Raw genomic sequence first — 27,501 nt, forward strand, 5'->3', positions numbered from 1 at the left:
GGAGAGTTCTCCACCGTGTGTGTGAGGTTGTCTTCTATTAATCTGAGTAATGAGATATCATTTTTTTGTGTCAGTCCATTCAGCCTACTAGAAATACTGATGCCCAGTCCCTGATGTGAAGGAAGGGTTGGAGAGAGAAGACTGGAAGGGCCTTTGATTTGTTCCAACTGATACAAGAATCTAAACTTGTTAAAAAAAAGGGTTGTTGTCTCTCTGAGAGAGGGATTTTCCAGAAGAGCAACACGTCATCAGAACCTAAACAAACTTTGTAGATTCTATTATAGCTGTTTGAATCTTAGCAAAGCAAAAGCAAAGCATATAACTAACATTAAACCTATTAACCTATTTATAGGTTAATAGGTTTAATGTTAGTTAAACCTATTATATTCTAATCTAACTTCACTAAGTTCAAAACAAACCAGTTGTTTCATGATAATTGTGGGGAAACTTTTATGAAATTTTGCATTACATTGGCTGCATTACATTAAAATAACCCATCACTGCTCGAGATGCTTAATATGCATACGGCAAAACTCATACAATTGGTCAACTAGTCTGACTTTAAATGGTACTTATGGACAACTCAAAACTCTTAATGCACCTGTACATTGTTTAAGTGGCACGCCAACACAGGAGGACAAGAAGTCCGAGATGAGAGTGTTGAGTAAGTTAGCTTTCATGCGTCCCCGATGTGAAATTAACACAAACTACTGCCTGGTGTTTGCCTACTATAAGGAGCAGATGGCGGTGATGGAGACGCCTTGACGTCACACACACCATCATCATTAATCTCTCTCTTACTCCCACACACACAGACAAACACACAACAAAATGTAAAAGCTGTACATGAGAATGAAGACATTTAATTATATATATATATATATATATATATATATATATATATATATATATATATATATATATATATAATTTAACTTCCATGAAAGCTAAATGTCTTGCTTTTAAACTGTAGTTTCAAGTACACACAGACATATATACACACATGAATATATTTTATTAAAAAAAATGTTTTCTTGTCTAATAGAAATAACTTTAAGTTAGTTGAATAAGATAAAATTAGTTTAATTGAGAGGAGCATAAATGGATCATTTTGAACCAAAACGTTTCACCAGATAAAGTTTTAAAAGATTTATGGTCTGATGGAAATTATATAAATTATATCAAATTATATTTCTACTTTGTGGTAGGGGAACAAAAAAAAAAAAAAAAGATTTCAGAGTGGAAACTGACACCTGGTCCAAACAGGATAAGATTACAGGAAAAACATGATTATGTGAAAAGTAACATGCTATCTGTATTATTTTGTAAATAATACCAGAACTTCAACTTTCTGCAGCTTAAATTATCATAAATTATCTCTTACTTTATGGAAAATGCTGCGACTGTACTATGCTTCATATATAGAAAAAATTTTTAGGAGCCAAATTAGTACACTTTCTGGAATAGAGGAACATTTGTAACATTTAAACAACAATATAAAGCAAATGTAAAAGTGTCAAGGTTGCATACAGAAAACGAAGTTTAAAAAATAAGATTTAAACATTTTTTATACTATTTCATCACTAAAGACAAAAAAAGAAGCATGACGCTTATGTTAAATGGTCTCTATAAATTGTTCTGATGTATGAGTGTGCCTGCATGGTGGTTTATTCTGTGTGTTTCAATCACCCTGGCCAGCCTGGACAGGTCGCCCATCCATCACAGAGCAGCAGAGATTGAAACAGACAGAATAAACCACCACTCTGCTGCTCTGTGATGGATGGGCGACCTGTCCAGGCTGGCCAGGGTGTGCCCTGCCATGCCTCTTGCTCATGGCACCAGGCCTCCCTGTGACCCTGCACGGATGAGGGACTGATGACAATGGTGATGGTGAGATAGTCAACAGCACCTCCTGCTGGTCATTTAATCACACTTTTAGTTTTAAGAGCTTCGCAGTTTCTAGTTTTTATTTATTTATCATTTAATCTATATTTGTATTAGTAAACCCCGCCGAGACATTAGGAATTATTTTTGAAAAGGCACCTATTTTAAATAGACATACAAAACAACATGTTAAATATACTTATGGGCACAAATCCTCTACTCATACGTACAACAAAGTAATACAAAATATGTCTGTAAATAAAGTAAAAAACAGATATAATAAAACACGAATAAAATAAAAAATAAGTAAATAAACGACATAAATAAAAGAAAGACAACTGGCGAGATCATGAAAACGTTTGTCCCGGAAATGGAGAAATAGAGGAAACCGTGATAGCCAATCAGGTTGCAGGTGACTCGAGCAACCCGGATGTAAAACATCACAACAACAAAAAACTACCGCGAACTTTTTTCTGTCAGGGCAGCTACTATCGAGGCTGAATGTAAAACGTTGATAAAAAGCAACGTTTCCATTACTTTTCAACAGCCTTCGTGGTTCTATTTCCGTTTTTTTTGTTTATCAAACGCGATCTAAAAATGGACGAATACGACGAGCTTTTTGAGATTGAGGACCAGTTCGAGGAGCAGTTTGCTGACGAGCTGGAAGTGTTAGCTGAGATGGAAGGTGAGTCTACAAACTAGATATAACCAGCGTTAAATTACTGTTTAGTTTGCAGCAAGTAGGGTTAACCTATCTGTTAAAGTGAAATATTTATTTTATTTATTTGTGTGGAAATGACAAATTTGAAAGCTTTTATTTTTTTTGTTGTTTTATATAAGACTTTTCCAGCGTGTTTTTATATGTTTAACCTAGTCTTTTTTTCCCCGCGACACCTATTCTATTCTGTGTCTATTGAATTTGAAATAATCCCAAAGTAGTCTCCAATAAAGTTTTTACATGAGTATTAAATATCAACACTATAGCGAAAGCAGTGAACCAGTGAACCCATTTTAGATCAATTAGTGATTACAAGACTTTTATTTGACTAAATGCCAAAATAATTGAGAGTTGTTCTTGTTTTGTTTTTTAAAACATTAGTTACTTCAAATTAATTAAGATTACTGTTTCTTTAAACCATTTGATAAAGTCCAGATCTTGGTGTCATAAGATTATGATTAGTGCAAAAATGTTTGAGTTAAATCGAGGCATGTCTAGAAATGCATTTTTTTCTGCTGCTTGAGGGACTGGTGCGCTTATTGGAGCAATATCTCAAGACTTCAGCAGAAAGTTAAAGTTTGGGCACAAATACGTCTTTCAAAAGAGTATAACCGTGATCCTACAGCCAAATCAGTCAATCTCAGTCGAGGAGCTGAAAACGTGACTCTGTTACGGCAGTTCTGTCTGGATAAATGGTCCAGAAGGCTGTTGTGTGACGCGTCTGCGTGGAGACTGCACAAATTTGACCCAAACTGGGAATACGGATCTGCGAAGTTTTAATCCAATTTGCTTTTTAAGGTGGAATGTTTATGTTTGAGATGCCGTATTCATAGTCATAGGAGATTTTAATGCAGTAGCTACTGAAGAGAAGAACATGACAGATTATAATTTCACCCTCCAGAAGAAACCTCCAAGCCGGCGAAGCGTCCGAAACAGGACGACATTTCAGACATAGAGCACCTTCTGCACGATCAGCCCAGCAGTGAGTTCTGCCTTTTATTATTTACATTATTTATTATTTATTCACCTTTTGTTTACTACTGTTACTATTTGATTTAAACATATATTTTTCAGCTCCAAAGGCAAAGAGGCAGAAGGGCGATGCCGGCGTGGCTAAGCGTCTTTTCAACGGATCACAAACTCAAGAGAGGAATGTGCCGTCACAGCCTGATGACATCACGCCTCCGTCCTCTCCTGAGCAGTATGAGCCGTCAAATACCTCCAGGTAGCAGAAGTTACGTGGGGAATGTTGGGATTTAAAAGAAAAAAAAACATCAGTATTGCCGTTAAACGGCTGCATGACATTTATTGGTTTGTGTTGTAGGTCTACTGCTGCTGTGTTGGATATCAGTGGCTTTGCTGAAATCCCAGAGACACCCAGGCGAGCCGTCACGCCAACCCCAGCCTCCACACGTGTGCTGAAGCGACCGCCTTTGGAGGGAGAGTTTATCACTGTGACGGATTCGTCTGGGAATCGGGTCTACCTCCGACAGAAGGAAGAGACGGATACAAAGGTTATTCACACCTCACTAACCCTGCCTGCTTTATATAAACCCAGGTCCGTTAGAGTCTGCCCAGAGCGTTTACTGCATTTCTGCATTTTTGCACCATTATTATTTTGCGCTACCAACATTGGACTTTTCAAAATTAGGCCTTTTTTTTTTTTTTGCACCATTATCTTTGCACTATAAACATGGTTGAACATTCTTCTGCACACTTTTTTTCTCCTGCACTGTTACATTCTTATCACTGCTGCGCTCTATATGTTATTTTATTTCAATTGCAATCTCATTACAATGTTGTAAGCTGTGTGCAACGACATTTCGTTTTTGTAAGTCTAAGTCTCTAAGCCTTCCAGGTTGATCTGTGTGTTTCTGGCCACTTTCAGACTGCAGACTCGAGGATAGTGCCAAACTCCTCTGGTGGACTGGGACTGCTCGCGTTGCCAATAAGAGTCCTGAGAGAGCAGGAGGCAGAGAGGGTGAGTGTTTAAAACTACCTCTGGATATTAACAGAGAACAGCAGAGCGTGGGGCAGCACTGCGCTTCACAAAGGGGAGTTCAGACCAGCAGTAACGGTCTGTAAGTGTCCCTCCAGCTAGTAACAGCTAGCGTTAGCTCATGTTGTCTGACAGGTTTACGCCCTCACTGTCTAGCTACATGCTAGCATTTAATTTATTTATTTATTAGTCTGCCTGGGAAGGTTTCTGTGAACAATGCTTTTGTGTTTATCTTGTGTATAAAGAGGGTTGCATGTTGTCTTCTGGCTGTTCTCCACATGACTTAAAAACTTCCAGCAGCCGCTGATTTGGGTCAGGTGAGCGGCTGCAGGGAGGAGACGGGGGTGCAACACTTTGGGCGGGTGTGAATGAGTCAGTTTATAGATTTTCATGCAAATCTGTATTTTTGAATAATAATTTTTTTGTATTGTTTATATTAAGACATTGAAAATTTCGACAACCCTACTATATACCAATCTTGTTTTGACCCAAGCTTAATTTGAGATATATTAATTTATTTTTCAGGTCATAATAATACAGCAGTTGGTGCGTATCGATGCTCCGTGCGGCTTGCCCTCTTAAAAATTTTTTTTGCCTAAATAGTAAATGGCTTGTACTTGTATAGCGCTTTAATTAGTCTGACGGTGGTGAGCTATGTTAGTAGCTACAGCTGCCCTGGGGCGGACTGACAGAGGCGAGGCTGCCATGCACCGGCGCCACCGGACCCTCAGACAACCACCAGCAGGCAATGTGGGTAAAGTGTCTTGCCCAAGGACACAATGACAGAGACAGTCAGTGCGGGGGATCGAACCTGCAACTGCAAGACGAACTCCCTAACCTCTTAACTGGTTAAGTGGGTCGGATCCGTTGCTGAATAGGTCACGGCAGTAAGAACACATTCATATGTCAGTGAGAGTTGTGGCGTAGTGAATTTTGGTGTTTGCATCTTGGAGAGGCAGCAAATTGTCACTCTGGGTCCAAAAGCAAAACCTTTGACCAAAGCTTGCTCCCCATGCGCACACTGCACCCTAAAGGTCGTTTAATGCTTGACGTACGTCCCGCAGCTCTTCCACCGAAGTAGTACTGTTCTCCTAGAGTCTAGAGGGCAGCTCCTACGCCGAGGCATACACCCCGCTACTAGGGCTGGGCGATATATCGATATAAATTATATATCGATATATTTTAAAATGCGATATGGGATTAGACCATATCGCATATGTCGATATAGTTCAAATTTGCGCCGTGATCCTTGCTCCATGCAAGCTGCTGACCGGAGCTCTTTGCACTGCTCCCATCTCTGCACTGCTGTGGAACTGCACACTACTTTTCTTATAGAGATATATTTATTTCAGAAAAAGATTGACCTATTTTATTTTATAGGCTATTTTTATTTAAGATATTTTTTTATTTAAATGTGCACCTTACGGAGCTTTGATTTCAAAAAAGGCACTCCAGTTTTATGTTTACATTTTATTGATATTTGAGTAGTGAGTTTTCAATAACATATTTGACTGAACATTTCATTTTACAGCTCTAACTTTGCGGAAAAAATATCGGTATATATATCGTATATCGATATTGAACCTAAATATATCGGGATATGACTTTTGGTCCATACCGCCCAGCCCTACCCACTACACGTAGAAAATAGCAACATTTTAAATGCTCTGAGTTTCTTCCAAAAGTGACGGCAATTCCTGTCCAGGGGAAGTATGGCTGGGTGGACCTCGCAGATGCGTCAAGCCTAAACCAGGCGTAAGGGCTGGGTTAAACACAGAAGCACATTTCTTCTCTGTGGATCTATAAAGGAAAATATTTATTTGTCATGCATCCATCATTTCAATCCTCTGTTTCCAATCCATCCAGCCACACAGTCATCCATCCGTTTGCTGAAAACTGAAACTTTATTTACCCTGAAATAAATTAATTTCAGGGTTGCCAAGGTGATAAACAAAACGCTCCCTTCTGTGCATAAAAGAAAACCCCAAACACAAAAAGCAACACATCACAGATGCCCGAGGGGAAGGGAAGTGGCGCTGGGTAACTGGAGCCTTTGTGCAGCCCGCTGGGAGGAGGAAGTGACCCTGGCTGCGTGAGAGCGCGGTGTGGCAGACATGCAAACAGACAAAGAAAAAGACTCAGAGATAACAGAGATGTTGATAAACAAATAAAAGTTAACACGCCACGTTACCAAAAAAAAAAGACAATAGGCAGTGAAGCATGATGACGGCAGCATTATGATAAGGTTGTTGGCCTTTTTTTAATATAGTATTTATGCTGGTGAAGATTCTCAGTCATTCAGGTCATTCTCATTCCAAAAAAAAGTAAAAAACAAAGCAACTGGACTTGTTTTCTGTAGTTGAAGACGTTTCATTTTTGGAATGAATATAGTATTTATTATAACTGGGGTGTTTTTTTTTTTTTTTTCTTAGAGGTGGGTGAAACTATGAAAAGATATCAATACACGTCGCTTTTGTTTCAAAACCTTCAGCTGTCAGCTAGAAAGCCGAAGATGAAGATTTAAGCTTCCAAGGGGAGTCCAGCTAAATGTCCGGAACAGCAGAGGTGGCTTCATTGGGAGGAAATTCTACTTTTAGGAAGGTCCATTGAGAATCTGTAATTAAATCTGCGTATGTGCTCACATTGTGAGGTATATTATGGAGAGGCCGTCTCAGGGATGTGTTTATTTATTTATTTATTTATTTTATTTATTTATTTATTTGAATAGGGACAAAGCACATTAATGAACATCAGTATAAAAACAAATGTAAATATGATGGATTATAGCTACAAAGCTAATTTTCATCCGTAGTCCCTAGGCAGGCAAATACATAAGAAAGAACATATAATATACAATATAAGCATCACAAGGAAAATGTTAAAAGTTTAGTGGTCACATGACTGGTTTGTTTTCATCCATAGTTTGAGTTGAGCTCTAAAGCTGATCAGTGTAGGGCTCTCTAGAAGATGTGTGCAGCTTCTAGAGCCACTGTGCACATACATTTTGGTGACGTTACAAGGTTTCAATCAAATAGACTTAGCGACACTCCAAATTTCAGGTTATTCCAGTAAATGCAGAACATGTTTAGAGACAGGAGGCAGAGATGAAGCTGTTGAGGTTCTCCCTGGGATTGACGAGGACGGAGAGGGTCAGGAATGAGTAAATCAGAGGGACCGCTCATGTTAGACGCATTGGAGATAAAGCTAGAGAGGCCAGACTGGGATGGATTGGACATGTCCAGTGGAGGGATAGTGAGTACATCGCTGGAACAGCCAGACAGGAGGTCCAAAGGGAGATTTATGGATGGAGTGAAAGAGGACATGAAGGTAGATGGTGTGAGAGAAGAAGACACATTAAGTCAGGGCTAGATGGAGACGGATGTCTCACTCTGGCCACCCCTGAGAGGGAAAAGCTGAAAGAAGATGACGACAAAACTCAAGACAGTAAATTCCTTCTTTTTTGTTACTTTTCATCCTGCAGCGCCACCAGCAGGTTGTTGAGGAATCACAGCGTCTCTCTGAGCTGCTGGTCAGGTAACAAACTCACCTTTTCTCTCGCAGAAACACACACAGAAAAGAGATGGATGTTACACTGTCTTTTTTTTATTTATTTTTTGTCCCCCATTTGACCGCATCCCACCTCAGCACTGTGAACGAGGTGTTTGCCGAGTCTGAAAACCCAGAGGACGAGGAGAACGAGGACCCTGGAGACGCAGAGGGACGCACATCCCGACTGTGGGTGGACAGATTCTCACCGCGTCACTACACGGAGCTTCTCAGCGACGACGTAAGACATCCCCGTTCGCTCTCTGCGTCAAACTAAACCCAGAATAATCCCCGTCTCAGGATTCAGGGGGCTCATGTTCTTTGCTCCTTCCTTCGCGCCAGTTCACCAACCGCTGTCTGCTGAAGTGGCTGAAGCTGTGGGACACCGTGGTGTTCGGCAGAGAGAAGAAGTCCCGCCCCGCGCGCTCCGACAGACAGGCGGCCAATCAGAACTCCTTCAAATCCAACCAGGGCGGTCAGAATCAGAACCGCTTCAAGAGCAAAGTCGAGATGATTGAGGAGATCCTGGAGGCTGAACTGGACCAGCACAAACGACCCAAACACAAGGTAGAGCCGCTGCACCGTCGACGCGGTTTCCATCGAGCCAACGTGGATCCTGACACGTCCGTGTTCCCCTCTAGGTGGCGTTACTCTCAGGTCCCCCCGGTTTAGGGAAGACCACGTTGGCTCACGTCATAGCAAAGCATGCTGGGTACAACGTGGTGGAAATCAACGCCAGGTCAGACCTCCTACAACAAATAAAGCACTTCAACGAGAACTTTAACCCTGATTTGAGCGTTCTTCCGTTTCTGCAGCGATGATCGCAGCGCAGAGGTCTTCCAGAAACGCATCGACACGGCGACTCAGATGAAATCCGTTTTAGGAGCCAACGAGAGGCCGAACTGCTTGATTATTGACGAGATCGACGGAGCGCCCGCGGTACCTTCAGGACGCCACGCTCTGTCGGAAATGAGATGCTAGGCTAGGTGACTGGGAGCGGTTTTAAACGTGTGTCCTCCCTCCGCAGGCCGCCATCAACATACTGTTATCGGTGCTGAACAGGAAAGACGGACACGGTGGGGAGACCGGCACGGAGGCAGCAAAGAAGAAGAAGAAGAAGGAGTCTATACTGCTTCGTCCAATCATCTGCATCTGTAACGACCTGTAAGATAAACAGTGACATTTAACAGCAAATTATGCTTCAAGGTTTGAGGGCGTTGTTCTGCAGCAAACAAACCCCTAACCCCAGCTGTTGAGCACGGTGGTGGAGGGGTGGTGGTTTGGGCTTGTTTTTCATTCACTGTACCTGGCTGCCCTGCAGTCGTAGAGTCAACCGTGAGTCCCCAACCCTTCTTTACATATTCTAGAATAAACGGGGAGTCCATCTTCCCGACGGCTGAAGTTTGGCACAAACCGGGTCTCGGACGGGACCAAATGATCCAAACACGGCAGCAAATCTGCAGCCGAACGTCTAAAAAACAAAATTAATCAATTTGTTGTTATGGCCCAGTTTACAGGGACATTGGGTTTCAATTTGCAAAAAATCAAGTATTGCTTTTATAAATACATATTCTAGCAAAGTATAAAAACTTCACTTAAAAAATGAAAGCGTTCTCATAATTTAGAGTTAGTAATTTGTCAATACAGTGCACCCACTGGGAGACGCCATATTAGGATAAAGTGCTTTATTAGTCTTTACACACTAGGGCTGTGCATAAAAATCGATACAAATATTAATATCACTGTTTTTTAAAACGATTTAATATCGATATTCTGGCTTTCAATATCGATATATACCTCCCAACCCATAGAGGGCGATATTACAGAGCACCATTACCGTTCACAGTGAGGAAGTGCAAGTGAGACAAATTTGCGGAACGGCCGACAGGATTTTCTAAGCGCCTTCTTCCCTAAAATCAGACGTTTGGGCCCATATTTGGTTCCTGTGATACGTTAAATGCATTATATTTTCCTGCTAATATATCAGTGTTCAATAAACTGAACATAAATATAATATTTGGCTGGTTTTGTTGATTGAATGACTTTGGGAATTAATAAATATCGATATTGGAGTAAAATCAAATGAAGCTGAGCAGAGCTATATATCGAGAATCGTATCGAATCACCTAATTCTAGATGATAGCCAGCCCTATTATACATACGAGGTACATACAACAAAATTGTCGTATCTCAGCCTGAGCCGTCACTAATGGCCGACCAGCATGTCTTTAGTGGTAGGGGAAACAGGAGAACATGCAAACTCCACACAGTAAGACCCAGGACTCGAACCCCAGACTTTCTTGCTGTGAGGCAAGAGTACCAACCACTGTGCCATGTTGTGTCGCCATGTCTGATTTCAGTAGCTGAAAGGGGGCAAACTTGTCAGCCATATGCGTTTCACCCATCTGTCTCCTATGAAGACATGCTGTCAGTGAAGGAGGAGTAAAAAACAAGCAAAGACGAATGTAGATCATTCTGTTTGTCATTTTTAGTTGAAATGGAGGAACATCCATACTCTTTGCCCAGTGAAAGGGAAGGAAAAGTAACCAAGAAAACTAAAAGGTCCCGGTTATTACATCTTGCTTTAACTCCAGACCTCAGCCTGGTGATGCGCAGAATAAATGTTCACATAACCCAATGAACTGAACCGGTGTTGTGAAGACGGCCAGATTTCCCCCACAACGATGTGAAAGAGCCGATAATTTCAGGAAACAAACATAACAATATATTGCTGCCAATGCAGATTCTACAATCCTGGGGTGTCCTCAGTTTTTCCACCTACATAGTTTGCATTTTAGCTTTACCTTTGTTTAATAAATATTGACCGTGATGAATCTGCTTTTATACTGCTGAGGTTAGATTTGGATCTTTAAATCTAGAACCGAGTAAAGAACTCTGGTTCCAATACATAAAACCTCAGCACTGACAGAGGGTGTACTCTCTTTTTCACATCTGTCCATCACTTTCTACGTTTTCTTTCTTTCAGCTATGTTCCTGCTCTCAGATCTCTCAGGCAACAGGCTTTTCTTCTGGCTTTCCCTCAAACTCAACCTTCCCGCCTCACTCAGAGATTGGCAGAGGTCAGTATTTAACCATTTAAACTCGCACAGACACAAACTCTTGCACAGGGACGCCGGTTTGAAGGATCAGACTGTCCATCATGTCGTCTAGAGGTTATATCTTCTTTGCGCTTGCAGATCTCCACGCGGCAGGGCCTGAAGGCGGACGCAGGCGCTTTGATGTCTTTGTGTGAGAAGACCGATAACGACATCCGCTCCTGCATCAACACGCTACAGGTGCCCGGTAGTTCGCCGAGGAAACCTCTGTCTGCGCAACATTGCATTGCACCGTATTTAGTGTATGTTGTCTGGGCAGTTCCTGCACGGTCGTGGCCTGAAGCAGCTGGACTCCAGGACCATTCAGAGGGTCTCCGTCGGGCAGAAGGACCAGAATAAAGGCTTGTTCTACCTGTGGCAGGAGATCTTCCAGTTGCCACGTACAAAACGGTAAACGGTCTGCACTGTGAGTCGTGTTCCGGACAGCTGGTTGTAGACATGTCGGCGTTTTAAAAGTCTAGCAGAGAACCTGCAGAAGAGCCTGAGATCTTTTCGTTTAGAGGGTCTTTGACTGCAGTTATCTTTGGGTTGAATGTAGATGCAGCAACATTAATATGGGGGGAGCGACTAAACGTTCAGCACTTCTGAAAAGTTTAAATAATTACAGGAAAAACAATTAACTAATACTTTAGGTATTTCACTCAAAATAAGTGAAATGTTTTTTTTTTTTTTTTTGCTACTTTACTGAAGAGCTTGCCTTAAGCTCCTAGTCAATTTAGCAGCTGCAGACAATTCCTGGAAACAAACGTCGAACAGCTTAAAATCAAAATCCAGAAAACCTGAGTGAGTGACCTGGGGCACTACAAAAACGGATCTAAAAACAAGTAAAATGTTCTTAAAATTTGTGTTTTTGTCCTAGATTTGAGCAGGTAAATAAATATTATCTACCAATGGAATCAGTATTTTGACCCCTAAACTAAGATAATTAGATAAACTGCACTTGAAATAAGATGATGGAGATGACTTGTTCCTATTTTAAGTGCAAAAATCTTATTCCATTGGCAGATGATCTTATTTACCTGCTCAAATCAAGGACAGATACACTAATTTTAAGAAAATAGTACTTATTATTAGTTCTGTTTTTGCAGTGGGTGTTTTCGTCCATTTTAAACTAAGTCGTTGGTGTGGATGTAAACAGAGCAATGGCTCCATGCTGCGGCCCAAAAGAAACCGTACCGAGACCTTCTCTTCCAAACAGCCTCTGTGAACACATCGTTTCTTAAACAACAATCTTCTTCTTCTGCTTATCCGGGGTCGGGTCGCGGGGGTAGCAGCTTCAGTAGGGAGGCCCAGACGTCCCTCTCCCCGGCCACTTGGGCCAGCTCCTCAGGAGGAATCCCAAGGCGTTCCCAGGCCAGCCGGGAGACATAGTCCCTCCAGCGTGTCCTGGGTCTTCCCCTGGGCCTCCTCCCGGTGGGACGTGCCCGGAACACCTCACCAGGGAGGCGTCCAGGAGGCATCCTGACCAGATGCACGAGCCACCTCAACTGGCTCCTCTCGACGTGGAGGAGCAGCGGCTCTACTCTGAGTCCTCCCCGGATGACTGAGCTCCTCACCCTATCTCTAAGGGAGAGCCCAGACACACTACGGAGAAAACTCATTTCAGCCGCTTGTATCCGGGATCTCGTTCTTTCGGTCACGACCCAAAGCTCGTGACCATAGATGAGGGTAGGAACGTAGATCGACCGGTAAATCGGCTCTCTTCACCACAACATATCGATCTCTCCCTCTTTCATGAACACTCATCTGATTTATTTATTTGTTTAAGTAAGATTTTGCATGCCGAGTTTAATGTTGAGCAAGTAAAGTCCTCTTTTTGGTTTTTTTTTTTTTTTTTTTACCAGTCTGTGCTTTTGAACTCATTATTTTGGCCCATGTGACAAAAATTTGTGATGCCACCGCTTTATTTCTGCCTTTCTAAATTTGTCAAAGTTGGGAAATAAATTTTTAAGTGTAATTGTGCCATTTTTGTTCTCTAATTATGACAGAACTTGGGATGAGATCTTGAAATCTATATCAGGAAGGCATTTAGAGTCGTTTTCACACCTGATAGTCCGGTTAGACTCGGTGCGATTGGGCACAAAATTACAGATTTTCAGCTGGTGCGGTTTGCTTTCGCGCTGCCTTTTATCAAACAAACCAAACCTTATGACCAACCTGTTCAACTCGTCGCCTGTGGGGGGCGCTGCACCATGAAATACAGAAGAAAAGAGGTTGATCGGCAGCACAGCTTCCTTTAGCGGGAAAATGTAAAGAAAATAGACTGGCTTCAGCTTTTAGCCGTGTGGTTGCAGGGCCCAAGTTTGTTTTTTGGTCCGCATCGTAGTTCGATTGCAAATCCACACCTCCCCAAACGAGCCAAACTTTCTGAGCGAGCGAACCAGAGTCCGATTAAAGCAGACTAAAGGGGGCTTGTGTAAATGCACTCTTAGGTGTCTCCCCTTTTTTCTACGGCTTTCTTCACCAAACTGAGCTCTGACTTACGGATTATAATGAGAAAATAACGCGACTGGCTGTTGGTTTCATATTAAAAAAATTAAGCAGGTTATATTATATCGCTATACATCATTTTAGGGAAATTATTACCATTCATTGTCGACGTTTGAAGATAAAATGTCAGAAATTATGAACACTACCAGGCTACACTGCAAAAACAGAACTAAAAATAAGTAAAAAAAATTCTTGAAATTAGTGCGTTTGTCCTTGATTTGAGCAGGTAAATACGATTATGAATGAATAAATGAAAACTTTATTGTCATTGTCACAAGAACAACGAAATTTAAAAAGTGCCATCGATCCGTGCATATGTTTAAAAAAACAATAATAAATAAATAATAAATAAATCTCTGTCCCTCAATTTACACACAATATAAGAAATAAATAACAAATAACTGATAAAAACAACTAAAAAAAATTAAAAATAGCACATTGTCACACACATCAGACATGATAATTAATGGTTATTTTTGGTTGCATTTAGTTTTGTTATTGCTGCCAATAGAATGAGTATTTTGACCCCTAAAATAAGATAATTAGATATACTGCACTTGAAATAAGATGATGGAGATGAGTTGTTCCTATTTTAAGTGCATAAATCTTATTCCATTGGCAGATCATCTTATTTACCAGCTCAAATCAAGGATAAATGCGCTAATTTCAAGAAAATTTTAGTTATTTTTAGTACCGTTTTTGCAGTGTAACATTTTTATTTTTTATTTTCTTACTCTGTTTGTTTTAGCAAATGCTGTGAAATGTTTCCATTTTGTGCTTTTGACCTGTTAAAGCAGAAGTGTTGCGACACAACAAGCAGCACAATCAGAAGCGCCTCAACACAAGTGTGCAGACCTGTAGGCAGCAGTGAATCTGGTTTTTAATTTTTAAAATCAATTATGAAGCCTCCCGAGATGCCGTTTTTTTGTTTTGTTTTTTTTTTCCCCCATGCTGTTTGTGTAAAGATGGTTTTGTGTTTACCAGAAAACGTATCGGCGAAGCCTTTGAGGAGGCCCCGGGCTCAGGAGGCGGGTTCCAGCGGTTCCAGCACATCCTGCACCTCGCTTCATCAAGTGGAGAATATGAAAAGGTCTCTCAGGTAATAAACCGCGCCTGCTTCTCCACGACGTTTTCTCCTTCAGTTTCTGCACCGAGGATCCTCCAAACGACTCTCCTCCGTCCTCCAGGGCCTCTATGAGAACTATTTGTCCATGCGAGTGAGGGACCCCAACCTGCAGAGCGTGTGCGAGGCTCTGGATTGGCTGACGTTCTCCGACAGGCTGACCCAAACGATTCTGCACGGGCAGAACTTCACGCTGATGAGATACCTGCCCTTCCTGTCGGTGACGTTCCACTTCCTGTTCGCCCACACCCACGTGCCCCGCATCAGCTACCCTCACAGCCAACACGAGGTACCGGCCGTCTGCATGGATCTGGGAGGTTTAACGGAACGTGGAGCAAAGCGGGGAAGTTTTTTTTAACTGTGTCGTCTCCAGGCCTCGACGCGGCTCCTCAGCAGCGGGAACGCTTTGTCCACCATGTTGGCTGACATCCCTGCGGGCATCAGAGCGAGGATCGGCCAGCTGAGCCTGACTCTTGACGTTCTCACGCTGCTTCTTGACATCATCTGCCCGAAGCTACGACCTGTAGGTTAAAAGCATTTGTTGGGGTCTTATATTAGAAAAAAATAAAAATAAAAAGGTTAAATTAAAATCAGTTATGAACTTTTTTTCCTCTGACAGCCAGGCCTTATTATTCAAATTCATTGTAGAAGATGGCAGGTGTGACCTCATGAAGCCTAAATGGATCAAAGGGTCGTTTCAACAATGGTTTCCAATTTTTAAAATCACGTTTTTTTTATTCATTACTTTTTCCTGTTCACTGTTTCCTGATTATCTAAGATCGGGTCAGCCACCTCCTCCAGCTCATTCTGGGGGATTTATTGTCCCTCCAGCCGGTTCTGGGGGATTTTGACAAAAATCAAAATTGCGATTATATTTCAGCGATTTAATTTTGTCTTCTCTCTGCTTTAACCACAAGTTACAAAAATGGCCTGTAGAAAAGGATGCTTTTTAACAAGGACTATTTAAAACAAGTTTTTATTAAACAGAATATTATTTTTCAAGAGAATGGGCTTAATTGAGTTGGACATCAGTCCAACAAACAAGTCTACAAACAGTTTGGCCAGAACTTAATGCTATGGTGAGATTTCTGAAACGTTCTGCTATAAAAGTATTGATTATATAAACTCTAAAACAAGTAATAAATTAGTTTATCTCACTGCTGCAGCTCTGTGGAGGCAAACCCACTTTAAACGTAGAAGGATGCGTCTAATCCAGTAATTGTTACATAGCCAAAAATCGCAGACACCTGCGACTTGGAAATGCCGATTTTTAAAATTGCAATTTACATTGCAAATTCGGTTAAATGTTCTGCTCTTCCGTTTAGCTCATTTTGGCCGCTTATGTCCAGGATGTTGTTCTTTCGGACACGATCCGTATCTCGTGACCACAGGTGAGGCTCGGAAAGTAGACGGGCCGGTAAATCGAGAGCTTTGCTTTTTGGCTCTGCTCTTTCTTCAGCACAGCAGACTGGCTCAGCGCCCGCATTGCTGCAGCTGCAGCCCCAATTCACTCCTGTAACGCATAATTATATATTTATTTACATTTTTAGTTAAATCTTACAAGGCAAGGCAAATTTATTTATATAGCACAATTCAGTACAGAGACAATGCAAAGTGCTTTACATGATTAAAATATAGGAATAAAAGCAAGTAGGGATAGAATGTAGAAACAAAAAAAAGAACATTTAAAAACATTAAAACAGTTTAACTTGAACATTCAAAGACAATTTTAAACAAATGTGTTTTTAATCTCGATTTAAAGGAACTCAGGCTTTCAGCACTTTTACAGTTTTCTGGAAGTTTGTTCCAGATAAGTGGAGCATAGGAACTAAATGCTGCTTCTCCGTGTTTAGTTCTGGTTCTAGGTATGCAGAGCAGGCTGGAGCCAGAAGACCTTAGTGGTCTGGAGGGTTGATACACTGATAACAAGTCTGTGATGTATTTAGGTGCTAAGCCATTTAAGGATTTATAGACTAACAGAAGTATTTTAAAGTCTATTCTCTGAGATTCAGGGAGCCAGTGTAAGGACTTTAGAACTGGGGTGATGTTCTCTACTTTCTTAGTCTTAGTGAGGACACGGGCAGCAGCGTTCTGGATCAGCTGCAGCTGTCTGATCCACTTTTTAGGCAGACCTGTGAAGACACCGTTGCAGTAATCTATTCTACTAAATATAAACGCATGGATTAGTTTTTCCAGATCCTGCTGAGACATCAGTCCTTTAATCCTGGAAAAGTTCATCAGGTGATAGAAAGCCGACCTTGTAACTGTCTTTAGATGCTTTTGGAGGTTCAGGTCTGAGTCCATCACTACTCCCAGATTTCGGACCTGATCAGTGGTTTCTAGCTGAAGCAGCTGAAGCTGTGTGCTAACTTCTGATCTCTCCTCTATTGGTCCAAAAATTATTGCTTCTGTTTTGTTTTTATTCAACTGAAGAAAATTTTGGCACATCCAGGCATTGATTTCTTCTAGGCATTTCCTCAGTGCTTGAACTTACAGGACATGCATCACCTTTTCACATTTAAAAACAATGGAAGAATGATCCATCATCCTCTCGTTTTATCTTTAATACCACACCAACCTGCCGTTTTAACAGCCTCGGTTTCTTCCAGGTGAATCCGCAGCTGTTCAGCAGCAGGGAGAAGGAACAGATGCGCGAGCTGATCAACACCATGCTGGCCTACAACCTCGCGTACAGGCAGGACCGCACACCTGAGGGGCAGTACACCTACGTGCTGGAGCCGTGAGTATGCGCACGCAGCCCGCCGTCCGCCCAGCGGATGTGTGTCGTTTTGGGGTGTTGAAGGTCACTGCTCCGGTCCACATAACGGCTTAGAGAATAATCCCCTTATTACCTGATGGGTGTGTGTGTGTGTGTGTGTGGTGTCAGAGCAAGGTAGCAAACAGCAAAGCCCTCACTGCTGTGCTGGAGTCGGATTGACCAACGATGGAGGAATTAAACACTCATAGAGCAGAAATGTGTTAGAATAGAGTCGGATCTGGACTTTCAGTTCACCTTTAGGACCTTTTATTTACCTTCCACCCGTATCGCATTGTCTCCTGAGCCCACCTGAGACTGGGAGTTTTGTCAGACCGTGTTTCCTCAAGCATGCCGGCACAGGCTGAAGGTGAGGCGGGCGTCCAGGACGGCTCCTTCCTGCAGGCGCGCTGCGATAAGGTGCTGGTCACCAACGACTGGGGCCTGCCGCTGGTTTTAGCTCTGCTGCTGCTGCTCCTGCTCTACGCCTTCCTGTACCTGCCCTCGCTGGCGCACCACAACACCACCCTCTGACTGATTCTTGGGGGGAAAGGTGGAGAAAGGCCAGTTTGGAAATAAGCGTTTAAAGTCACGGACAGCCTAAAGGTTTGCTACACGTGGGAATGTTTGATCGGACCGCTCTTTTTCCCGGATCCACTCGGTCAGATTCTGGTGGAATCATGATTATAAGACTAATTTTAGATGCTGTGAGTATCACAAAGCTTTTAATCCCTCGAACTGTTTTTTTGGATTGAGGTTCTGCATCTACCTGTGAACTCACTCCTGTATATGCCATAACTTTTTCTGTTGTTTTTATTTACCTAACTTTTGAAGAGTTGGTATAAAGAGAAGCATCTAGAAAAAAAATAGGGATGCCCGATGTATCGGCATAAACATTGGTATTGGAAAGTTTTTTGTTTTTTTTTTCATGTCGGTATTGGGCTATTATAAACTTTATTTCCATCTTGTTGCTGTTTCTGCATGCATTTCCTAGGAGGGGTGGGGGGGGGGGGGTGACCATGTGACAGTGATGCAGCGCAGGATTGTGATTACTTATGTCACAAGGGAAGGGAAATATATTAGAATATATATAATGTCTGTAAATATTGGTTATTGGCCATAACAGCAATATTAATATTGACATATTGACCCAAACTTTCATATCAGTGCACTTTCTATAAAAAATGTAAATCAAGTTCTTGGTGTCAGAGTTCCTAGCTAGTTTGGAAAAGTTTGGACTTTGCTTTTATAATTTTTCAGGTCTTGATAACTATGAAAAAAATAACATGAAACATGGAAAAAGGTGGGATTTTTTCAAACTTTATTCCTTCTTTCATTTTCTAAAGGACTAATGTCTATTAAGGCTGCCAGTAGTTTTTGATTTATATTAAATTGGCATGTTTACTTTCTTTTAAAAAATATTTCCACCAGGATTTTAGTTTTATACTTACTGCCTGAAACAGGGTTCCCACACAGTACTCAAAAGTCTGGAATAGTTTTTTTTTATTATTATTTTCTACTATGGAAAAAAACCCGTTAAATATGAACAGAATTTCAAATTTATTTTTTCTCCTGGACTTTTTTTATTTCTTCTGTTCCGATGGCAAAATCTAATAAATAATAATTGGGGAATATTTTCCTCTGAATTATAGGTAAATTATGTACTTTAACTTTCTTCTCATTTGTATTTTGGGGTTTGACTTACTGCACCCTCATTAAAAAAAACAACAATAATAGTCCCTTAAATGCCTAAATTTATATCATTTGTTTTTGCTAGATGTTAAATTAATCAAAGATCATAAATTTAAACATTGTACCTAATGCTAGTGTAAATGTAGGTATGATGCTAATTAGCGACTCTAGGTATTTAAGGAATTAAACTTTTCAATCCCAGCAGGGTCCTCAACAGGAGTTTTTTCTCTCTCGGCCTAACGGGTGGTGGTGGTGGGGGGGGGGGGGGGGGACTGGACTGGTGGGTCGTTTTACTGCTTCTCTGGATGCATTCCTGCAGCATACAGTTGCGTAGTGCAGCTCCAAGGGGTCTGTTCGTCAGGCTAATAACTGCTAGCATTAGCTTATGTTGTTATCAGGAGGTTTATAGCTGCGCTGATGCACGTTCAACAGCTTTACTGACTTTTTTATGTTGCTCTCCAACATCCGTGTCGTACTGACTGTAAATGACCGTAACAGTCTAATTTAAGCGTAACTTTGACAACTTCAAGCGTAGCGCTCCATTACGCTGGAATGCGCTGGCGAGAACCCTGCCCATTGCCCACTGCGTTAACTATCATATTGATGCAGCTGTTGCTCAAGTAAGACCTTAAAATTGAGTCAAGATATTTTTGTTAACCATTGCTTTTTCATTGTTCGTGTTTTAAATGAAACTAAATACGGCAAAACCCCTTTACTCCACAGTCTCATGAGCTCCTAGCGCCCTTGTCGCAATATGAAATCAGTGTTATTATGTTTTTAAACTATCACTATTTTTCGTTAGTGTTTCAAATACAGCTAAATACTGAAAAATCCCTTCACTGCACTGTCCCAGACAATTTGAAATATTGTATTACATTCTGTAATTATTTATTCATCATTACCGGTATTTATACAAATTTTCTTCGTAATCTATAGTAATCATCTGATTCAGAACTAGACAATTAAAATGCAAATATACAAATAAATACATTAACATTTTCTACATCTGACGTACCCAAATAATACGCGTTACTAATTATTACTAGTATTATTTTTTTTCCATTCCTTAATGGTCCAGTGTTGCTAAAAAGCTGCAAACCTAAAATCTGACCACTAGATGGTATGAAAGCACTTCTAATAGGTTTCTTGGTGTGAGAGGTAAACGTCTCAACCAACATTTGTATATCCCTTCACCACCTTGGCTGTTTTTGCAACCAAACAGGTATGAAGCTAATTAGCATCACTCGTCTGTAAGACGTTAAAAAAAGGATTTACATTAACTGATCGCTACTACAGGACTTATTTACAAGTTTTTGTAATCCCAGCAGATGTGATTCAGCCTAGATGTCAAACAAGCAGTAAAATGACCCTGAAAATTTGTATGATGGTTAAATTTTGGGGTGTTTGTTGTCACCCTTCAGCGTTCTCCCTGGGTGTTATCATGTTTTAAGGTTCGTTCTGTGTGTGTACAGGCGCGTCGAGGACGTGGCGAGGTTTCCGGGCTTGCCGCCGCGTCGGCAGCTGACGTATCAGGCCAAACAGACCATCAGCAGAGAGATGGAGCAGGAGAGGATGAGGAGAGCTGAGCAGACGATGCTGCAGAGGAACCCTGTGGCGGTGAGATGCCAAAGCCTGGTCAATCAGGACCAAACAGGAGGAATATTTAACAGTATTCATCATGTGCCTCATGTGTTTGTTGTGCAGAAAGAGGAAGAAAAAAAGAGTGCTGTTCCAAAACAAAGCAGGAACCATCAGCAGAGGTTGGAGAACATTGTGAAACAGGCCATAGTGGAGACCAGGGTGAGACACAGAAAAACACTTAATGCTTTTAATTTGAAGAAATGTGGGCTTCGTCTGGCAGCTGAAGTTCAGAAAAAGGAAACAAAAACTGGATCATGTGTCTGATTTTACACGTTATGCTGGTTATTAATGAGAGTGGGGGATTGATTCGTTCTGCTGTCGAGGCTTGTTTGGACAACAAGAACCGTTTCCAAGTACCAGAGTAGTTACGGAGACATTTTTAACCCCCCTGTGTGTCTGCTGATTTTCCCCCGAGCAAAGTTAGATTACCAGGGTTCAGGGTAGGGAGGGAGGACCAAGGATGGGCATTTATTGTTTCCATGTCCTCAGGCCAACAATAAAGTCCAGTTAAAGGTGAAAACCCTGGCAGAATTGATGCCGTGACTATTTTCTCCTCTGTTGATTACATAAGAGCATCAGTAAATATTATTAAATTAGAAAATATGTGTAGTTTAGTGATAAAAATCACACTTTTTTTAATGAACTGTAATTGGTGTCCTGTAGAGGCCGTTTTTAAATTGTCTTGTTTTGTGGTGCTGTTACTGAAGCGACATTCAGTCACAGTTTTACAGTTTCCTGAAAACATGACAAAAAAGTTGTTATTGTAATTAGCTGAATTTGTACCACACTTTACATTTTTTTAATCTCAAAGTGCTAAAAACACAGAGCAGCTATAAACACTGTAAAGTCTTTTAAAGATGGATGCTCATCTTACAGCCATGTGTGCAGAAAAAGGGAACAAAACATGCGATAAAAGTAATATTTGACCACAACTGTTGCCATTACCAACAACACAGAAAGATTTTGGGTGATTTATTTCATTTTTTTTCGCCTTTTAGTTGTTATTCCACTGTTTAAAAATTCAGTAATGCTGAAAAACTGCCAAATACTGAAAGTCAAAGTTGTCTTTTAAAAAAAAAGCTTCAGAACCAGCATTTTTAAAAATTAATCCCATAAAATCTAAATAAACCGAGGTGAAGTTTAGATAATTTTGGTCAGGACAGAGTTAAACTGCTTTAGCCGGCAGTAAGAACGACCTCAACCCGTTGTGGATCATTAACAGAGTCTGAGTCTGTTTCCTCTCCTCTGCTCCCGTTTCATGGGTTAGAAAACAAGAAAGTCCGAGTTGGTGAAATCCTCCTAAACTTTCTGACAGGTTCACCTTTCTGTGGAGTTTATATGGCGGCAGAATCTGCAGCTATAGTTTTATTTGAAAGTGTGGAAATAGTTTTTTTTTCTCATCTTTCAGGTCTGAGTAAATAATGAGAAGGAGACAGCTGAGATTTTAAACTTTTATGTCTTATCCTGCTTTCTGAGAGATGATAATCTGCATTTATTTTGGACCCTCAAACCACAATTTGATTCAGAAATTAAAAAAAGGACCATCTTCCTGCTTTTTGGCCTCGAGACTTTTAATCAGGTCTGGTTATTAGATTTCTGTGGCTATTTTTTTGACTCTCTTTCCTGTTTCAAATAATTTTTTACAAATACGGCTCCAAAAATTAGAATATACATAAATGTGACTAATTATGACAGCAAACAGACTTAAATAGGAGGCAACCAGACTTTTGTTCGGTTCTTTCTGAAAACGTTTGAGCTCCTATCCAGGAGTCTGTCAGTTCTGGTGGCTCGCTCTGACCAGCCTATAGTTGGAGCGCTGCTGTTTTTTAAGGACATGGAAAGGAAGAAAAAACTGAAGGAAAGTCCGGTTGCCTCTGATTTAAACCTGTTTGCTGTTGCAATGACCCCGATAACTGAGAATTTGCATGGCCTGTGACCCGTTATGAAAAATTAACTTTATGCACGTTTCTGTACTTCCATTTTGGTCTCTACTGCTTCTACACCAAAATGGTCCAAACTTTTCATCATGTGGGCCAAAATTGTCTGGTCAAAAGTACTCGAGGGCCAAAAAATGGAAACAAAAAAACAAACTAAAATAAAAAGAAAAATGTCCTTATACCGCCTGCACAAATTATGATAATGCACTATTTTAATTAAACAAATTTGTGACATTTTATGTATGAAAGGGATGTGTAAATTCAAATTTTAAAAGGGGTTTTGCATCTTTTGTCGTATTAAAAGATGGCCATCCCTTTTGCAAATTTCCTGATTTAATTTTTTTGTCTGTTCTCTGCAGTAGCAACAGGACCTCAGGCAGCCTTCCTTTGAAAACAGTCGCTGTATTTAGCCAATTTTTAAAAATGACTTAAAAGTCAACTATGGTGCTCTAAAGTCTGCATTTGATTAAAAGTCATGAACAAATGTGGTCCTATTTATACTAAGAAATTAAAGATACTTTGTGTGGTACAAAACATTTTCCATTGTAAGAATATGTTTACTTATCTGTAACAATCTTGCCCTAAATAAAAATAAAAAGTCTCCATCTGTATTACTCGCTTGTGCTGGTGCATCATATTAAAGCAACTGAGCATGGCACCAGTCAACGTACGGTATATTAAGACTTTTAAAGCCTTAAAACCAAAGCTTAGGAGTCTTATATTCACGTTTCCTACCTGCACTCCACACAAAGTACAGTTATGTGCAATGTGCAGTTCGCTTATTCTAAATGTTTAAAGGAACAATAAGTAATACTGACACATAGTGTTGTGAAACAGAACACTAGGTTGGGAACCCTGGGAACTCTCATGTGATTGGCTGAGTAACCAGGAAGTAAACACGGATTACACACTGAACAGAAGTCATTACAGACTGTACCTCTAGGTTTGAAAGGAGAAAAACTTGACTAAGACATTGTTGATGATCGTTTATAGGGAATGTTAGTTCCACCCCATGTGACAAATGAGAATGATTTAGGTTGATTTTACAGTAAATTTCTTATAGCTCCTTTTCAAAGGATGCATAATAGGTCCCCTTTAAAAGGTTCAATATATTTTCTCACTCATTTCAGAAAGTGAAACTCTTGCGTTAGATTCATTACGCATGGAGTAAATATTTCAAGCCTTTATTTCTTGTTAATCTGCTTGATTCTAGATTGCAGATGACAAAAAACTAAAATTCTGTGCCCCAGAAAATTTGAATATTACATAAATCAATGTAAAATGATCAGTAAATAAATAATATTATAACAAGAAATGTCAGGCTTCTGAAAAGTTAGTTCTTTTCTTGGCACTCAATGTTTGGTCTGAGCTCCTTTTGCATGAGTTCCTGCATCATTGGAGGCAATCAGCCTGTGGTTCTGCTGAGGTGTTCAGGAAGCCCAGGTTGTTCTGGTAGCGCCATTCAGGTCATCTGCATCTCTTGTCTTCCTCTGAACAACGATACTCTATCGATCCTCTATGCAGTTGAGGTCAGGCCAGTCTGCTGGCCAATCCAGAACAGGAATACTGAGGTCATTGGCCCAACTTTTGGAAAATAAAATCAGCATCTCCATAAAACTTGTCAGCAGAGAGAAGTATGAAGTGCTGTAAAACGTCCTCGTAGGCTGATTGGACGTCAGAAAACCTAGCGGACCAGAACCAGCAGGTGACGTGGCACTCCACACACTGCAAAAATGGAACTTAAAATAAGTAAAATGTTCTTGAAATGATTGTATTTTCCTTGATTTGAGCAGGTAAATAAGATGATTTGCCAATAGAATAGGATTTTTCCACTTAAAATAGGAACAATTCATCTCCATAGTCCTATTTCAAGTGCAGTATATCTAATTATCTTATTTCAGGGGTAAAAATACTCCTTCCATTGGCAGATAATCTTATTTACCTGCTCAAATCTAGGACAAAAACACAAATTTTAAGAAAGTTTTTACTTATTTTTAGATCCGATTTTGCAGTGCATCGTCCCTGACTTTGGAAATGTTACATTGGGCTGCAAGCAACGTGGATTCTGAGCCTCTCGAGACTCTGAAACCTTATTTTCCAAATGAAATGCAAACTTACTTTGTTTTAAAAAGAGGACTTTGGACCAATGAGCAACGGTCCAATTGTTTTTTTGTTTTTTTTGTTCAATTTAATCCTTAGTTCATGAAACTAAATGTTCTACATTTTGAGACATAGCTGCTCTAAGTCTGTCCAGATGGAGGTAAAGCAGTAAAAATGACCCTTCACCACACTGCCCAATCAGAAGCCGGCTATTTTTATGCTATTTTTAATGGTGTTTTAATAGTTCAGTAATGACGTGATCGAGCCTCTCGAGGGCAGAAATGGGGATAACGAGGAGCCGCTGGGATTTTACAGTCCCCTGATTGTGAAATGAGGCTAATAAAAAATGGCGGCGTGCATAAATGTTCATTGATACCGACCTCTTTTACTTCCTTCTCACGTCACTTAACCCCCTCCTCGTATTCTGTTTGTGTTTTGCAGCCAGAGGTGGATTTCTTCGGCCGAGCCGTCGCCCCCAAATCTCAGAAGTCAGAGCAGTCTTCAGACTCAGGTACTGTAGGCAACGAGCGCAAAGACACATAACTGTGGCTTCATTTATTCAAGCCCCGAGGGACGGAGCAGGCCTTCGCCACCAGAGCTGATAAAAGATGTTATGGTTCTAATTTAGCGCTCATGTAGGCTGCAAACTCACCAGAGGTATGACATTACAGGTCATTTTTCAGCCCGGACAGCATCAGAGACATTTTTAAAAATATGCACATCCAAAAATAAAATCCATTTTATGTAATTTTATTATCCAAATTAGATTAGTGTACTCTGTGCTGCTGTATACTTGCAGAATCCTGATGAAAATATTATGAGGACTATTGTTTCAGCTGCTGTCTTTAACACCTTTATTTGCTGAATAGCTCAGTTTTAGCAATACTGGCAACTTCTCTCTGCAGTTATCCAACCACGCGGAGTTATTTTTTTATTTTTTTAAGAATCGAGCGTACACAAGGCCCAGATTCTGCAACAGTGGCAATTAAAAGTGTACCCATTAAAGCTGCTAACTTCCCAGAAAACCATCAATCAGTAGGGTAATTAGGGTGGAAAAGCAAAGCTGGAGCGCTTTGTAGGTCAGAGTAGGAACAACAGCCAGATTCTGTGGAAAAAAAAAACAGCCGCTGCTCCAAATCCCGCGTGTCCTTCTGCCCTTGCTGATTACCGAGAGCGCGGTCTGAGTACATTTTATATGCTGGTGTCCTCCAAGGACACGTCGCTTTCTGCCGTGTAATTATCAGTGTCCTGTTAGGTTTTTATGCTAAACTTAAGCCTCGTGTTTCATTCTGCTTTTATTCTGCGTTTTAGATGCAGGATGCAGCTGTTTTCTGTAATAAAAAAAAACCTGTAAGACACAAAGCAGTTAGGGACACAATCTTGATCCAAAGGAGAGTTTTTGGACTTGCATTAAAGCTGCAGAGTCATCCAGATCAATCCTGATTTACTCCATACACACTAAAGGGGAAGCTCTCCGATGTGAACTTCTATTCAGTATTAATTGACACTCAGATTTGATTTTATTACAATGTGACATGTAATTATTTTTGTAATATTTTGAGGGTTTATTGTGACACCAAACTTTATCTTGGTATCATAAATTACAGTTGAAATGCTGTTGAATGCATACATGTAGAAAAGGGCAAAGTTAACCAGATTTCTGCAATCATAAAAAAAATTTTAGTCTGTCTTTTGTTTTGTCGCTCTTCAAAACCTTTACAAAGTAAACTCACTCTGACAAGAAAAAAAAGTTGATGTTAAAAGAAAACCTGAATGAACAAAATGCCATTTGTTTATCAGGATGTTAGTTTTTTTTTTTTTTGTCATCTTATGCCTTTTAAATTAAAAATTGAAGTCCTTGATCAACTTGATCATCAGCAAGTGTGAAAGCAGAAGCTGTGACGGCCCAGACCTCAAACTGAATATAGTGGGACCCTCAGGAAGCTGCGCAGAAACAAATGTCTGCAATCCTCAGCTAACTGAAGCAATACCACCAACACATCACGATATTTACTGTTATCACCACCACAACATCTTCTATTCTTCTGATTTTTTTTTTAGTCCCTTTGATAAGCTACGGTTTACTTTGTCACGCAGGCCAGAGTCAATGTTCAAACGATCCGTTTCCTCTCCCCGCAGGCGAGAAGTGCGCCGTCCTGGCGATGGGAACGGCCGTGGGCAACAGCGACGTGTGGTTCCGGTTCAACGAGGGCATGTCCAACGCGGTCAGACGCAACATTTACATCAGAGAGCTGCTATAGCGCACCTGCTGCACAAATGGATTCGACATGGACGCGCTCCGTTAATTCAAAACAGTCTTTATTTGGATCGACGGTGCAAAGAGCCAATAAAAAGGACATTGCTTTGAACCCAAAGGAAAGATGCTCAGTGTTGGACCACACACCCCGACACACACGGCAAGCAACAGCATTCAGGAAAGTCCAAAATAAATAAACATAAAAGCAACAATGTGTTCGAGAGGGAGTGATTTAGTGCAGCA

The 27,501-nt window shown here is 40.7% G+C and overlaps 1 protein-coding gene across 1 annotated transcript; it reads left to right on the plus strand.

The window, feature by feature from the left end:
* The first annotated feature begins 2,333 nt into the window (after positions 1 to 2,333).
* chtf18 (CTF18, chromosome transmission fidelity factor 18 homolog (S. cerevisiae)) lies at positions 2,334 to 27,470 on the plus strand. Its single transcript, XM_012873873.3, has 22 exons — positions 2,334 to 2,569; positions 3,504 to 3,584; positions 3,677 to 3,827; positions 3,927 to 4,116; positions 4,491 to 4,583; positions 8,083 to 8,135; positions 8,247 to 8,388; positions 8,490 to 8,714; positions 8,789 to 8,886; positions 8,963 to 9,086; positions 9,175 to 9,311; positions 11,134 to 11,227; positions 11,345 to 11,443; positions 11,523 to 11,653; positions 14,738 to 14,852; positions 14,941 to 15,165; positions 15,250 to 15,399; positions 17,486 to 17,616; positions 20,796 to 20,940; positions 21,028 to 21,123; positions 25,443 to 25,512; positions 27,141 to 27,470. The coding sequence occupies exons 1-22, from the start codon at positions 2,482 to 2,484 to the stop codon at positions 27,260 to 27,262; spliced, it is 2,760 nt and encodes a 919-aa protein (XP_012729327.2). The 5' UTR covers positions 2,334 to 2,481; the 3' UTR covers positions 27,263 to 27,470.
* Positions 27,471 to 27,501: the final 31 nt, after the last annotated feature.

Source organism: Fundulus heteroclitus, chromosome 5 (assembly GCF_011125445.2).
Source record: "Fundulus heteroclitus isolate FHET01 chromosome 5, MU-UCD_Fhet_4.1, whole genome shotgun sequence".
Lineage (NCBI taxonomy): Eukaryota > Metazoa > Chordata > Actinopteri > Cyprinodontiformes > Fundulidae > Fundulus > Fundulus heteroclitus.